Raw genomic sequence first — 16,600 nt, 5'->3', positions numbered from 1 at the left:
AAATGAAAATTCCGGAAGAAGCATATTTCACTTATAAGGTATATTACAATGTTTCTTATTTTCATGTGTACTATCGATTTATGGGGGAAATAAAATTTAAAATATGGCTACTCTTCAGAAACAGGCTATATCGGTGTGTGTCTTTCTTTATAGATACAAAAGCTTTCAATCCAGGAGAGAACTTTCTCCCGAATTGGTCACTTGACATCTTGAATCCCAAGAGAGCAAAATTAATTTGCCTTTTTTTGAAACATCATACCTCCAGTATAAGTCCACTGGTGTGATATTATGCCCAAAACCTTTATCATCATGCAACAATTCGGGCAAAGTAGTTCATGAAATCACAATAATCTAGGTTACAGTAGATGGTTGACACACAAAGGGTTTCACTTTAACATAGTGAATAAGATTAAATCATGGTGGCAACCAGCTTCATATACTGATGGCAACAAGCTTCATACATTACAAGGCAAGAAACAATTCAAAATGAAATAAAAAGCACCTCAGTCGTCTGGCCTCTAGCTAGACATTTTTCAGGTTTCCTCACCTTCCAGGCTTCGAGTCTATTGCCCAGCACCTCAAAACAAACACAGTCCATACTATTTCATGATAATGATGGCCCCCACGGACTTTAGCACAGCCTGTACTTTCTTAGACCTCATTCACACATTTGGGTTTCAGACATTACACGGACTCATCCTGACAGGACATCTCTGTGCCATCCCTTCCAAACACAGACTCTTTGAGTTCAGTTGGAAAGTTTTTTTCCAAAATTAAACCAAACTCAGAATTTTCTCAGGATTTTTTTTTTTGCATACCATCAATATGCAAACAGAAAAAAAATGGACATCTATGAGTCGCTATGTGTGTGCACATATACGATATGGATAGCACATATGTCATAACAGCAGCTGTGTGCCTTAGGAGCCGCAGATGCGTATCTCACACCTGAGGCCTCATTCCCGTTTTTCTCATACGAGTCTTTTTTTTTTTGCAGACCGATGCCATCACAACCTTATACATTTCAGAGAGTGGGTCTGGGATGGGAACTGACAGCATACAAATCTCATCATTTTTGTATTAAAAGTCCAATGTGTGAATTCGACCTTAGGCTGAATTTAGATATCCATATTTCATGGTCCGAGTATGACTTCAAAGCTGACCACAGGTCTACTGACCTTAAGGCAGCCGCCTCATTCAGGCTCATGAGGCTGTTTAGTTCAGGTCATAAGACACTTGGTCAGTTTGGAAATCACGGTCCTTACTCAGACCATGTTTCATGGAGATCAGCTGTAGGCCAGGTTTAAACTGCCGTATCTCACAGTTCATAAATGGTCCCCAATGTCCAACTGACCGCAGGCATTGAGGTCCACATATCGACTATAAAATATACCAGTCTGAACCTGGCTTAGTAAAAGAGTCATCACACCCGGACACTAATGAGGCTTATTATGCAGCCCAAGCCCTGAAATGTCCTGAGTGGGCTGAAGTGGAGGCTTTTCTTGTCTTCCACTCCAACAAATCATACCACATTTCACATTCCGTGACGTGAATCTGCCATTATCGGAAGCAGGCTTTCGACAATAGCTATTTATTTCTTGAAGGATACTAGAAAATACAAAAATAGGCTTTTGACCTTACAAACATAATATTTTACAAATCAAAAGATGGTACAGCTAAACGTCTAGAAGAAAAGGGCAATCTCCCGTGCTAAAGTAAAAGTATCAGCATGGCTGCCTGGTTTTATCTCTAGGTAGAAATGTACTGCACTTTCATGCTCTTCACATAATTTCACCGCTAGAGTGGCTGCACAAATGTCTCAGCTGTATACTTTGGTTTAGAAAAATACTGCAATTATTGTGGCTATTAATATCCTGGCTATAACCTACCGTGACTCTGTGAACAAAGCCCGTTCTGTGGAACCAGATATGGTGTATCAGAAGGTCATATTTGATATGTGCCTAAAGTTTCAAAGTATGTGTAACTCCATTCCTGAGATTGCTGTGAAAGTATTCACAATTATCCATGATGTTCGCCCTTCCAGCTAAACTGGGAATCTAACAAAGACAAAATGATAGCTGCTACTGCCAGCAGGCACCACTGCTAAAGAGAATGGCTGCAATTAAAACCAAAAAGATTTTCCTTTGGTCATAGAAGAAAACAGTAAATCTTTGCTAAATCAATGAGTATTTCCAGGGACTCTTCTCTAGTGATAACAATACTCAGCAAATATTCCAATGTAAAGTAGAGTCCGGGCTAGAAATATGTTCGTTAAGAATAGTGAGAATTACAATGTAAGCATTAATATGATGTCTACCTTACCGTATGGTTGTATCGGGCGTCATGTACTAGTACTAGTACTGATAAAGAAAGCACAAATCACAGCCTGGTGCAAATTCTAACTTCAATAGGTTTCAGGCGGATTTGCCGTTTGCTAAATAATCATGTTGAGCAGTGGGACTAACGATATTGATGAAAGCCGAGATTTCCATCCACTGTTTCCTGACACATTGATGTGTCACATATTGAAAGAGGAAATCTCTAGAAACTTGTACAAAAGAAATTATTAATGGATGTCGCTTAACTGTTCTCTAATTGAAACAAATTATTTGTCAGTCATGTTTTTAGACACGTTGTCTTGATTTTGGTGATATTTTCTACAATGCTTTAATAATAATGTGTTTAAGTAATATCTCAGCAGTTATGGAAACTCATGGCAGAAAGTTATGAGAGTGTTCTGAGATTCAGACATTTCGGTCTAAGGTTGAAGACATTTTATTAGGAGTGGTGGAGGCCCCCATAGATTATAGAGCTGACATATGTGTATTTGGAATCTTAGATGAAGAATTATGGTCTCATGATGATAGAATTTTCCTGAGAGAAGCTCTCTTTATAGAAAGGAAGGCTATTGCTATGTGCTGGATTGGAGAGAGACTGCCTCTAATATCTCAATGGAAAAAAATAGTAAATAATGTAGTATCATAAGAAAATAGAGACTCCGATTCATCAAGACCGGCGATTTTCTCTTGGTGGAGTAAGAGGCTCCTGATTCATGAAGAGGCATATGCTTCTTCATGAATCAGAAGTTTCTGACGAATGCCGTTCACCCCTCTGGCGTGTTCCTTCCTTACTAGAGTAAAACTTCAGGTATTGGGAATGCCACAGCTCATCATGAATTAGACTTGCTGTGGCATCACGCCCTCATCTTGCCCAAGCTCTGTCCATTTTGGTGTAACTAGGAGAAACTAGCATGAAAAATTGCAACATTTTTGAGTTGCACAAAAATTATTCAAATTTTCAAAGCAATTTTACATCACAATTTTTTCAAAATTTCTTTGATGGATCAGGGCCATAGTGTATAAAAACAGACGTTGCCCTCAAAAATGTAAAAAAAACTGTGAGGAAGGTGGTGCGACTCGCCAGTCCTGCAGTCATCGAGTGTAGTCCTTACCGAAGCTCTGTCCAACTACTCTCCTAACATGTAAACACAATAATAGGAATTATATTCTATGCTACCAGTTACTCACTCTGTAGTAATGTAAAGTGCAGTTGATGCTTTGTGTTTTCATGTCACTCTTCTCTCTGTTTGACTTAAAGGGAATCTGTCACCACTTTGGGGTTATCAGACCTCAACTATGGCCATACAGGGTACAGAAAAGTAAGTCTATATATACCTGTATGGCCCATAGTAGAGGTTTGATTGCAGAGAAATCTGGTTTTATAAACTCCGATTTTCACAGCCTCTATTGCGAGGGCGCCAGGAAGTGACAGTGACTCCCCGGCGCCTGCGCAATAGAACCCTGCGGCGCAGAGCACAGGCTGATGGGGCCAGGAGGAAACAAAGCGCGCTGTATGTGAGCGGCGCTTTGCGCATGCCCGAAACAAGAGGGAGCACAGTGCACATCACAGGGCTTGTCACAGGGTCCTCTGACATGCAGGGGAGGGGGAATATGATAATTAAGCATATAGGCGGCGATTTATGGGAATAATAAGCACATAGGTGGGGATTGCTTGGCATCCCCCGGACCCAAGGCTGTGAGAAACGGAGTTTATAAAAATACATTTCTCTGCAATCAAACCTTTGCTATGGGCCATACAGGTATGTATAGATTTACTTTTCTATACCCTGTATGGCCATAGTAGAAGTCTGATATCTCCCAGGGGTGACAGATTCCCTTTACTCACTGATGTAATGTATATAATGCATATTGTAAATGAGTGATAACAGTATTGTATGTATGTTTTCATGGTCATTTATTCCTTAATAAAAAATGAGTTTATGAAGCCATACATTTTGTACATTTTGCAATTGAATAGATAACCAGTTTTGATATGAACATCATAAAATAATGGAAAAAATAAAAACACTATATGGTTAGCATTCACATCACAGATTCATTACAAAAATTTATTAAACTAAAAATCAGATTTATACATCAGAGTCTGTGTTTGGTTTACATTTAGGTCCCAATTCATTAAGACTGGCATCTCAACACCAGTTTTAATAAGGGGCGTGCAGGAATAACATGCATCTGCTTCATTAAGTGGTGCAAGGTTTGATACATCTGTAGCAATCCTAAAACTCAATATCGACCCTTTGTAGGGCCTTGCCAGATGACTTAGAATAAGAAACCAAACCAGAAATTCCATTTGCAGACACCTGTTTTGGGGTGTTTGCTCCTCGTTAGTCCAAAGCACGAGAACTGGTTTGACTGGGTGAGATGCCTCTGAAAAGGGTATAACAGGTACATTTTTTTTTTGTGAAGAGCTTCAAGTTGGTGTAGGGGTACCTATAGGCCATGCATTGCTCCTCTTGGAATTTAAATATGCACATAGACTCCTCGAAGAAGAAGAGATCAGGAACTCTAGTGCCACCTATTGGAGGAAGCAATACTAAAAGTCAATGTCAGCCCTTTAAAGGGCCTTGACACATGACTAAGGAGAAGAAGCCCAACCCAAGATGTGTCTACCTATGAATTTAATGAGTCTAAAGATTTTAACTTCAAGAATGTTTTTAACCAATCACATTTACTGTTGCACAGAAGCAAAGAGAATACCTGTCAACTTTTAGCTGATAGTGGAGGTTAAGTTATGTATTATTAGGAAATTGAACCCAGAAATCATATTCGCCAGCAGCCATTTTGATTAGCTTCAAAGATGAAATTCTTGAGAATTAGAGTATACAACATAAAAACAGTAACCTCATAATGTATCTATCATGTGTATAAATATCATGTGTATGATATATCTATATCATGTGTATAAAATCATAGAAAAGTACATTTTAGGCATAGATACTCTTTCACACAGAATCAAATGTATTTTGTTTATTGTACACAATTCTGAATTCTACCGACTCGCCCCATAATGGACTTTGAAATGTTATTTGTACATCTGTAGCATGACCCCCCTGATATAGTCAACCACTGTGTTTAAAATGAAGACCTGGGTGAAAATTATAGAGTGGGAAAGTTTACCATTTATTCATGGGCATTTGATTGCTACTGCTGTTCAGCTATTTCTCAGATTTACTAAAATGCAGTGTATCCCATAGACATGAAATGTAACTTTTCGCCCAGTGTGTTTAAGTGACTGGAATGAATGTATCTGGATGAGCAGCAGCTCCTTATCATGCTGTGAGCTGTAGTAGCATCACAGCATAAAAAAAAAGAATTAAATAAAAAAGGAAGAAAGAAATAAATGCGAAATAAAGAGTAAGCATTTGCCTTCCTGGGACCTGTGTAAAGCACAAAGAAAGACTCACATGATCGCAGCTGGTTTTGATGTGGTAATGAAGCATTGATCACAGGAATAAAAAGATGAAATGGCCTTTGCTCATTCATTATTTTTATCTCCTAGCTGTGGAAGACAGAAAATTGTTCATAGGCATGGTGTCGAAGAAGTGTAACGAGAACGATATCAGGGTGATGTTTTCTCCATTTGGTCAAATAGAAGAATGCAGAATCCTACGGGGACCTGACGGACTGAGTCGAGGTGAGTGTGCCGTCTGTAAAGACCCTTTCCTTAACAGCTAATTGGAGCAATATGTCACAGACAGCAGATGTGTTGGGCCAGAGGTCGCCCCAGATTGCTTCCCATGCGATGTAGTTACCCACATGAACTTCCCACAAAGATGGAAAGAAGTAATCACTTTTATTTGTAAAGTCAAAGAGGGTCTCTATGGAAAGCATGACTTAGTGAGTTCTCTATTACAATGCAACATGGCTAAAGCAATTTATCTTCATTCACTTGTGTGTAAACCGATTGCAGCTCTTTAAAGGAGTATTTCCAAATGTAATACTTCTAGCTGCCAGTTTCTCTTTAAACCATTCTGAGATTTGTAGCTTTTCATTCCAATATTTTACCATTCCTGCATGAGCCCATCTAGTAGCCATATCCATGTACTAAAATATATTCAAAGCACCAGTGCCCATTGAATTTATCATTGTTTTACTGCACTTTTTTCACTTTGGAAAATGGTAGAAGGATTAGAAATTCAAGAAACTGAAATATTATTACTGTGTTAAACCTAGCTGAAAATAAGACCAGACAGGCAGAAGATGTACTACATCATCACGCTGTGTCATTAATTAGGTATACGTTACTAGACACGTTAGACACTTTTCCTTACTTACGCCACCTTTAGTTTGGTCTTACTTTTTTAATTATATCTTAATATACTGGCACTATTTTGGCGCAGTTTAATGAATTTGAAGCCAGGCCCCTTTCTCTAAGCCGTTCCCTTTTTTCTAGACACTTTTCAAAACTTTCTAGTGAGGCGCAAAAGTGATAAGTAAATATATGTGTAACCAAGCTTATTGGTTTATTTAAGAATTATTATAGTCTTCATGCCTAACAATTGTTCTAATAGAAAGGGCCAATATTGTCCATAGCCACCAATGAGAACACTTCTCTAATTTTCAACTCTTTCCTGAAAAATAGAAATCTACAGTCTGTTTTTGTTGTTATGTTGAACACTGACACATTTTGATTCATTGATTTTAAGTCACATTTTGCCTAATATAAAATAATTAGACATAGGTAACTTTCTTAGTCATTTTTATGTTGGCCAACCGAAATCACAGTCTTGATCGGTCAGAACCTCATAACACGCCAGAGAGGTCCTTTGGAAAACCCTATGTTTTATCAATGGGATATGAGTGATACAAGGGTCACATTTTTATGTCAGGACAACCTTTTTGACAAGCACTCCATTTATTAGGCCACACAAATATGTATTATTATTAGTAGGTCCAACAACTTGGTTAATATGTATGTATAACAATAGACCCAATAATTTCAATCTTATAAATGTAATTTTTATATGGAATAATTGCTTTTCTTAATTAATTGTTTACTGTTTGAAAAGGTAATGTGGCAACATTTCCCAGAATGTTAATTTCATATTTCAATATACTTTCAGGGAGTTTGTCAGCACAAAGTGACTGATTAAACCAAGCATAGTCACTCAGTGCACTCTTGGAGTGACCGAGCTATTCAGTGCACCTTCCCACTTAATTGTTTTGCATCTATCTCCCCTTTACCACTTCCTTGATTGGTAGCACTGGTTTTACAGAAGCCAGAGAGGAGTGGAAATAGATGGAAAACAAGCAGGTGGAATAGTAGGAAATGTACACTGAACTACTCGGCCACACCAAGGGTGCACCGAGCATCTGTGCCTGATTTGAACAGTCATTTAGTGCTGAAAGACTCCCTTTGAAGCAAAACTGTCCGGAAATATTCTGTCCTAACACATTACAGCTACAGGTCATTGCCAGATCATCACAAAATAATTTTGTGCTATTTTGCCAATTGGAGTGTGGACCTGTAGCTATAATGTGCTGGCCTTACATATGGCTGCAATACCAGATTACAGATTTACTTTAAAAGGGGTTCCTTCGGTTATGTAAATACATTACATTATTTAAGGACAATTTTGCAAGTTATAATATATTTTGTGTGATCTCACCTTATTAAAGATTTCTACATATTGTCAATGAATGAAACCATTGCTCTTTACATTCAAAGATAAATGGGTTGTTCCCTTTCAGTAAATATTGGTCCCTGCCTGCAGGATATTATAAAGAAGCAAACCGTGCTGTACTCACCCTCCCTGGGTCCACCAACGAGTCTCAGTATTGTGCCTTTTTTCTGACATTGGCTATACTGCTCATGTAACGTCAACAGCACACTAGCCAATCAGAGACCATGTAGATGGAACGAATCATTCAGAGCCTCTGAGCTGTCTGATTGGATGCCTCATTTACCGAAGGGAGTAACCCCTTTAAATAAACTATACAAACCTAATATTTCTCACAGAGGAGATGGTCATTACAATTGTATGTAATCTAGACAATCTTTGATTATGGGGGATCTGATTCTAAGGTACATGAGCTGCTGCCATTGGTGTCTGCCAGCGGCTTCCACCCTGTTCCTCATTCAGAACCCATACAATCCGCCATAGCTGAGCGTGAATTTGGGTAGGGGGATGGGGAGAGCTAGCCTTCTTCTGAAATGAGCATTCAGCCAAACAGCGCTTTGATGTGTATGGTCAGCTTCAGATCCCCTACCGATCTTCGATTGAGTTTCAACCATTTGATGCAATCAGTAATATTTTTTATATGAGAAAAGTGATCTAAAAATGGTGAGAAATTGAAACATAATATATTAGAAAACTGTGATTTTTTTTTTCACCTATACGCACGAATTAAATATATCTGGTCTCTTTACATTATAAAAGTGTGTCCTCTGTGTGTGCACAAATGGGGTAAACAAGATCTTTTTATTGTATTGGTTAAGTGGTTGACCTTACATTTAAGAAAGAACATACATTGGATTGAAAAGACAACATAAAAGTCAGAATCACAATAATGTGTTTTTGATGATTGCTTTATGATCGTTTATGGTTTTCCATTTTTACTTGAGATTCATGGTTTATGCATTTACTAACAATACTCGAACTCTACTTGAAGTGTGCAGTTGATTGCAGTTTCTCGGCAAATTGTGTTATTTCTGAACATTTCTACAAATAAGTCTGATTGGCTGCGACATAAAGCATAAAGATGAAGCTTGATGGAAGTGGCTATATTATGTGGTTAGAACTGATTATTGGCCGGTTTATAGGCAGCTGCTTATGATGAGATATTTCTCCGTATGCATGCTGCACACATACACTTTATGTGTAGTGACATAAAGGTGCTCTACAAGGAAGAGGATCTCAGGAACGCATGTAACAGCAAAATTGATTGTGATCCTTAGCATCTGTTCTAGAGCTTGTTTAGCACAAGCCTTCACAAAGTAGATCATGTTGACTGTACATGGAGAAACCTTTAATTGGACCAACCTAATAGTTCAGAGATGAAGAACAGAGCTTTTAAATCCCTATAGACTTCTCCTTTCATTTGTGGATTACACAGATAAAATGAAAACAATATGGACACATTTTTCATTTTCCCCTGAGAGGATCAGTTCCAGGCACACTGAGCAATTTGCTGGAATGCAATATGACTTCGCATCCAAGGAGTAAAAAGAAAATAAGAAAAATGCATTCATTCTGCCGACATTTGCATTGTGAAAACCATAATGGCCTTTGTTAACTAAGTTGTATTTCATTGCAAGAAATATTTATGAAATCTTTATGGCCTTGTTCTTTATGTTGCGATAAACAGATAGTAGAATATTAAGCATGTCCATACAAAAGCTCCTTATATTAAAATGCACTGATTCCATAGACCAGCATGTTGTGTGACCTGACAATCTGCTGCGTTACTTATGGCTTCACTTCCCATAGCACAACCCACCCTCATCATCATACAGTACATTTCCATAGCTGCTACAAAAGCTCACGTTTTCTGGGAATAATATCTATTAATGTAGATATCTAACATACAATATATATCTTATAATATATCCAATAACAATCTATTGTATGACCCCATTTCCAAATAATTTTGTTTTGGGTAGCCAATGGCTTTTCCCATTCTCCCCAAATATCCTCTACACACTTAGATAAGCCCTTTTAATTTGGAGGGCTGTTTGTAAGTTGTTCTCAGCAACTTCATACCATATTGTCACCCCATGGAAATAGTCAAAACCTTAAAAGGTTGAAACTTAGTTCTCCACTGTGGCGGGGGCTTTTGTATCTGGGGTAGATATGCAGAAATGAGGATACTAAAACATTCTTAGCTTTTAAAAAATAACTAAATCTTCTAAACAATCATTTCCTACTGATCCAACATACCCTATAAAGCTAGTTTAATAATTTAATGCAAAATCTTTATGAATTCCCAATCTTCAAACATGTACCTGTCCTTCTATTGTAAGATGTAATTTAATTTTTTTATTGCCAAATCAGTTACACCTGCCTATTATTGCAGGTGTAACAGTGGCCTTGGCTTTGAAGACATCTAAGTTGGTTTCTCCTCCTAAATGTGGAAAGCAAGCCACTCAGCTATTTATTTTCTTAGGACTTATTATAACATGGACCTCTTCTTTAAGTGTTATAGGGTCCCCAGGGCGTTGTTCTTCTACCTTCTCAGTGATATGCTGCAGCTCAGGAGCTACTGATCCCAAATTGTTAAATATATACATGACACAATAGGAATGTCGAATGTGCTGGATGGACCAGTTTGTATGTACTCACCATCCAGGGCTGAAAATTAGTGGTTAATGTGTTCTAATCATAAACATACACTACCATTCAAAAGTTTGGGATCACCCAGACAATTTTGTGTTTTCCATGAAAACTCATACTTTTATTTATCAAATGAGTTGCAAAATGATTAGAAAATATAGTCCAGACATTGACAAGGTTAGAAATAATGATTTTTATTAGAAAGAATAATTTTCTCCTTCAAACTTTGCTTTCGTCAAAGAATGCTCCCTTTGCAGCAATTCCAGCATTGCAGACCTTTGGCATTCTAGCTGTTAATTTGCTGAGATAATCTTGAGAAATTTTCCCCCATGCTTTCTGAAGCCCCTCCACAAGTTGGATTGGCTTGATGGGCACTTTTTTCGTGCATACGGTCAAGCTGCTCCCACAACAGCTTAATGGGTTTGAGATCTGGTGACTGCGCTGGCCACTCCATTACAGATAGAATACCAGCTGCCTGCTTCTTCCCTAAATAGCTCATGTATAATTTAGAGGTGTGCTTTGGGTCATTGTCCTGTTGTAGGATGAAATTGGCTCCAATCAAGCGCTGTCCACAGGGTATGGCATGGCATTGCAAAATGGAGTGATAGCTTTCCTTATTCAAAATCCCATTTACCTTGTACAAATCTCCCACTTTACCAGCACCGAAGCAACCCCAGACCATCACATTACCTCCACCATGCTTGACAGATGGCTTCAGGCACTCTTCCAGCATCTTTTCAGTTGTTCTGCGTCTCACAAATGTTCTTCTGTGTGATCCAAACACCTCAAACTTTGATTCGTCCATAAAACTTTTTTCCAATCTTCCTCTGTCTGTGTTCTTTTGCCCATATTAATATTTTCCTTTTATTGGCCAGTCTCAGATATGGCTTTTTCTTTGCCACTTTTCCCTGAAGGCCAGCATCCCGGAGTCGCCTCTTCACTGTAGACGTTGACACTGGCGTTTTGCGTGTACTATTTAATGAAGCTGCCAGATGAGGAGCTCTGAGGCGTCGATTTCTCAAACTAGAGACTCTAATGTACTTGTCTTGTTGCTCAGTTGTGCAGCGGGGCCTCCCACTTCTCTTTCTACTCTGGTTAGAGCCTGTTTGTGCTCTCCTCTGAAGGGAGTAGTACACACCGTTGTAGGAAATCTTCAGTTTCTTGGCAATCTCTCGCATGGAATAGCCTTCATTTCTAAGAACAAGAAAAAACTGTCGAGTTTCACATGAAAGTTCTCTTTTTTTGGCCATTTTGAGAGTTTCATAGAACAAACAAATGTAATGCTCCAGATTCTCAACTAACTCAAAGGAAGGTCAATTTTATAGCTTCTCAAATCAGCCAAACTGTTTTCAGCTGGGCTAACATACTTGTGCAAGGGTTTTCAAGGGTTTTCTAAACATCAATTAGCCTTCTTACACAGTTAGCAAACACAATGTACCATTAAAACACTGGAGTGGTGGTTGTTGGAGATGGGCCTCTATACACCTATGTAGATATTGCAATAAAAACAAGACGTTTGCAGCTAGAATAGTCATTTACCACATTAACAATGTATAGAGTGTATTTCTGATTCATTTAATGTTAGTTTCATTGAAACAAATGTGCTTTTCTTTAAATAATAATGAAATTTCTAAATGACCCCAAACTTTTGAGCGGTAGTGTATGAGGGCCGATTCATTAAGACTTATGTTTCATACGTCATTCTTCATGAAGGGTTCGCTGAAGTACGATGCGCCACATGCATTAGGAGGTGCATGGCACTTAATGAATTTGGTGCATCTTCTCAGTTGCGTGTGCCTCCATTGTGCCTCACAAGAAATGCTAAGCTAGTCAAGGACTGGAATAGTTAATGTCAGCACTTTTCCAGAATTTGATGGATTGATGTAGCCACGGCCTCTACGCCCAATCCCCACGCATTTTGGCAGAGCTGTTTCAAACTGGCATGAAAATGCCAAAAGTTGCTAATTTTTGCGACTAAAAGTTTCGATTAAACGCCCCCCATGGTGTCCATTCTTATTTTAACCACATATTATCTCTGTGAAATGTAATCTTACAATTTACAGTAGGGGAAAAATTATCCAAAATATATTAGCTTTTTTAAGCCGGCCCTCTACTCTCCACCTGCACACCTCTCTGTTATTGCTGATCCACAAACTAATATATTTCAAACTGAGTAGAAGAAAAAGAAAGAACTAAGATTCAGAGTGACCTTTCTAGCATGTGGGGCAGGACCAGAAGTTCTGGTGTGGGCTAGAATTGAATAAGAAACTAACAATTACCTGCATTGTAATGCAGACTCAATCATTTCTGGCATTTTCATAAATTGGTAGAAATCAGCACTGCATAATTACCTTCTATTTCTCTATACTTACAGCAAGACTGTGGAATTTAGAGATGGTACTTTATAGCAAGCTGTCTGAAAACGTAAATGCTAAAAGGGAAATGCCTCTATGTTATTCAAAATGACATGTATTATTGCCTGTATAATTAGAGAGTAGGTGCGGTATCAAAGTTTTATTTCACAACACGGCATATTCCGGGAAGGGCTAATTCCTACATACTCACTAGATGAACTTTTAAATTATATAATCATGCACACATTTCTCCTCATATTAAAGACAGAATCTATTCATTTTCTAAAATGTTTTGTGAATGTTCAAGTTTTAGGTAAGAGTCAAAATTGCTTTCAATTTTCATGTCTCCAGATATGGTGGAGATCTCTTTGTACAATGTATTATCTAGGTATTTTTCCAGATAAATATCTAAAAAATGAAAAAAAAACAGTCAAAGTGTTCATCAAACTATTTCTGTAGAAAATTTCTACAAGTCTGAAACAGAATTAGAGATGTAGGCAAAGCAATTTGGTTGTTTAAAAGGTTTCTTCTTTCTCCTAATATCAAAGATTTAGAGAAAGTCCATCTTGGTCTTCAGTTCATACACCAAACAGACCCTGTGTGTAGTCAAATCCTGCCTCCATATTGACTAGGTGCAGACGAGCGTATTTTTAGTCATCTGAGAAAATCGGATCAATTATGCTAATTATCTGATGAGCGTTTGATCAGAGTGTGATCATAATGTGATCCGATATTGTCAGATGAGGAGAAGATGGATTTTCTCTATTCTGTCAGTTGTGGTCATCCGAGTCCAGTCCGATGTTTTCTACGGAATCATTGACTTGCATGGACAAGTGGAATCTGAATATCAGATCAAACTCTCGGGCATGCTGTGATTTTTTCTTCAGACAGACTCTGTCCAAAGAAAATACCTGACATGTGCACGGGCCTATAGAATAACATTGGTCCGAGTGCGATCCGACGCTTTGACGGATCGCACTCGGACCGATAATACGGTCACGTGCACAAGTCCTGAGAAGGAGAAAGAGCAATGGATCATCACCTTATTGTAGTCTATAACCTTGAACGCAGACACTTCTAAATAGGAGCTGTAGACTCAAACAGGTCTTTAATTAAGACAATTTGCGAAGATACTTCATTATTAAAAATTAAATGCAAAAGTGTTCACCCTTGAAATAGTTGTCCTACAGTTTTGCATACAAGAAATAAAACCGTACAAATAATATCGCAAATATGCTTTTCATGCTATAGATATTGCACAGGTTTTATTAGACAACCCGTGTATTAGCTACAGTTTTATCACCAAAACAAGCCAAACCAAATATTTTGCATACTCCGTGCATTATTTATTAATCCTGTTGACATTTATACGGAGTTATATATGCAATAATGACCTTTATTTCTAATTAAATCTCTCTATGGATATATAGAGTACTGAGTGACTGTTAAGTACAGCTTGAAACTGATTATCACACCCTATCAAAGCTTAGTGCTTGCTATCCATTTCTAATGCTTATCACAGGCATAAAACATGACCTTACTCACCACTGAGTTAGCACCTATAAATATGTAATCTTCTCATTTCCTTGGTCTTTAATGTGAGTCTTGATATCTCTTTCATCCCAGAGGTTTGTGTTGGGAGCTTCGGTAGGATTTTGAATATACAGTTATTAATGCTCCATGCATTTTGTAAAAGTATTAAAGGGGTTGCTTGTCACAAATTTATAAATGGGTAAAATTACAAACTGTTTGTAAAAACAAACAACTTTGCAATTTACCCCTGAATACAAATACTCTCCATTGTGAAGAACGGAGAGATTTTTAATGTTATAGCTCATTGTCTAGGTTACCTGCCAACCTGTAGTCCCAGCCTGGCTGGATATCTCTGTTTAAGAAGCATGCAGAACGAGAAGGCTCTATGCTTTACAGCCTGCTCATGCCACCCTGAGGATGACCAGATCGCTATATACAACCAGCCATAGCCCCCCCTCCACGTCTCACATGCTGCAGAGGTAAGGCTGACTCTGCTTGCAGCCTGGGAGCCAGCAAACGTTTCTCCTTTTGGAGAGTGACTTTGGCTATTATCTACGTCATATGATAAGGCTCCTTGAAGAGTCAATATTGACTTTTAGGATTGCTACTTCCTATAGGTGGCACTAGAGTTCTAGTTCTCTTCCTCTCTGATGAGACACTTTGCTTATTTTCCAGAGGAGCATTATGGCTTAAAAGTCTCCTCACCTTGACATGCTTAACATGTCACTCTTCTGAAGTATAAACATTACCCTTGGATTCCTTTTTATGCAAATTTTTCTTATGAGTTGCACTGTACAATCTGTTTAGGATCAGCCACTAATTTAGAGATCTTTTTCTTGGGTTTTCTCTTACATTGTTAGATACTTTTTTGGCTGGTAGATTATTCTTCCTCTAGCTTGTATTTTTGAGAAGGACTGACTCTGAATTCATTCTTGCTACTAAAGCCAGTTTATTGGCACAATTGCATGAAACAGTATGACTTTCAGGCTGATATGCACAAAGCGCTGAGCTTTTTATTCCAGCTATTGACAAGTGTTTGGATGATAGTGAGCAATAGTGCAGCAAATTTATTGTCCCATTCATCTGAATGTGACTTGCTAAAGTCTATGCGCTCACAAGTAAGTACTGATTTTAAATGTACATTACAATCAACAGCACACAAATAGTGATTGATAGCTCAAAAATTAATGCTTTAATCAGTGTATTCTAAAACCGGAAAATTGCCTCTTCAGAGAGGAAGCGGACTTGATCCCTTGTGCCATTTATTGGATATAGCAATCCTAAAAGTCAATAATGAATTTTCAATGAGCCTTGCCACATAAGATATGAGGCTATTTGCATATTTAAAATCCCAGATGGGCATTTCATGGCCTATATGTCTCCTTACGCCAACTTGGCACTATCTACAGACTTCTGAAACAAGGAGACACTTATTTACATCCTACATGGGATATCACATGCATGCTACCACACATTACTGATATCCCTTCTTACCTCCAATTGCAGATATCTTGATAACGATACATGTCTGATGGGAACATGACAAGTGACAAAATCTGTTGTTCTATATTTCAGCAGAATCTTGCACTGGCTCAAGCATCTAATATTAAATATCTGTTGAATTATTTGTACACTGCTGTGTATTTGGGTCCATGACACTATTCACGGTGCACCTGCAAATAACGAGCAGTAAAGTCGGCTTGTCTGACATTGGAACTCACTTTCAGTCACAGAAGTGTCTGCAACAAACCGTCCACATTTGAATATAACTTTACAAACAATACCACTATTATTTACCTATGGTAGTTATCTGAAACAGGAAAAATATGTATTAGAAAATTATTATAGCCTAGAGATAAGGGAGAATGAAAATACAAAGTCATTTTGATTCATTTATGTTTTGAAGTTCTTTCACGACACATTTTTGAAAATTAATATATTCTGACTTTACCAAAAGGAGAACTGTTTGTATGGTTGTATTTTTATTTCTTTTTTTAATGGCCTTTGGCTTGATCTCGAGCCATGGCGACTTGATGGATGAATGATCTGTAGGAAGATCAATCTTGTGCAAGCCTAGATA

General features: G+C 38.0%; 1 protein-coding gene across 15 annotated transcripts in view; it reads left to right on the top strand.

The window, feature by feature from the left end:
• The window catches only part of CELF2 (CUGBP Elav-like family member 2), a 508,245-nt gene that overhangs the window by 399,196 nt on the left and 92,449 nt on the right, over window positions 1-16,600 (top strand). For all 15 annotated transcript variants that reach the window (XM_073652418.1, XM_073652417.1, XM_073652432.1 and 12 more), the window contains exon 5: window positions 5,860-5,994. In XM_073652418.1, coding sequence (XP_073508519.1) covers window positions 5,860-5,994 — 135 coding nt within the window. The remainder of the gene's footprint in view (window positions 1-5,859; window positions 5,995-16,600) is intronic.

The sequence above is a fragment of the Phyllobates terribilis genome, unplaced genomic scaffold (genome assembly GCF_046119375.1).
Source record: "Phyllobates terribilis strain yellow unplaced genomic scaffold, ASM4611937v1 Scaffold_11__3_contigs__length_659146591, whole genome shotgun sequence".
NCBI lineage: Eukaryota > Metazoa > Chordata > Amphibia > Anura > Dendrobatidae > Phyllobates > Phyllobates terribilis.
Note: the sequence above shows the minus strand (reverse complement) of the source record. Positions and strands in the feature narration are given on the sequence as shown.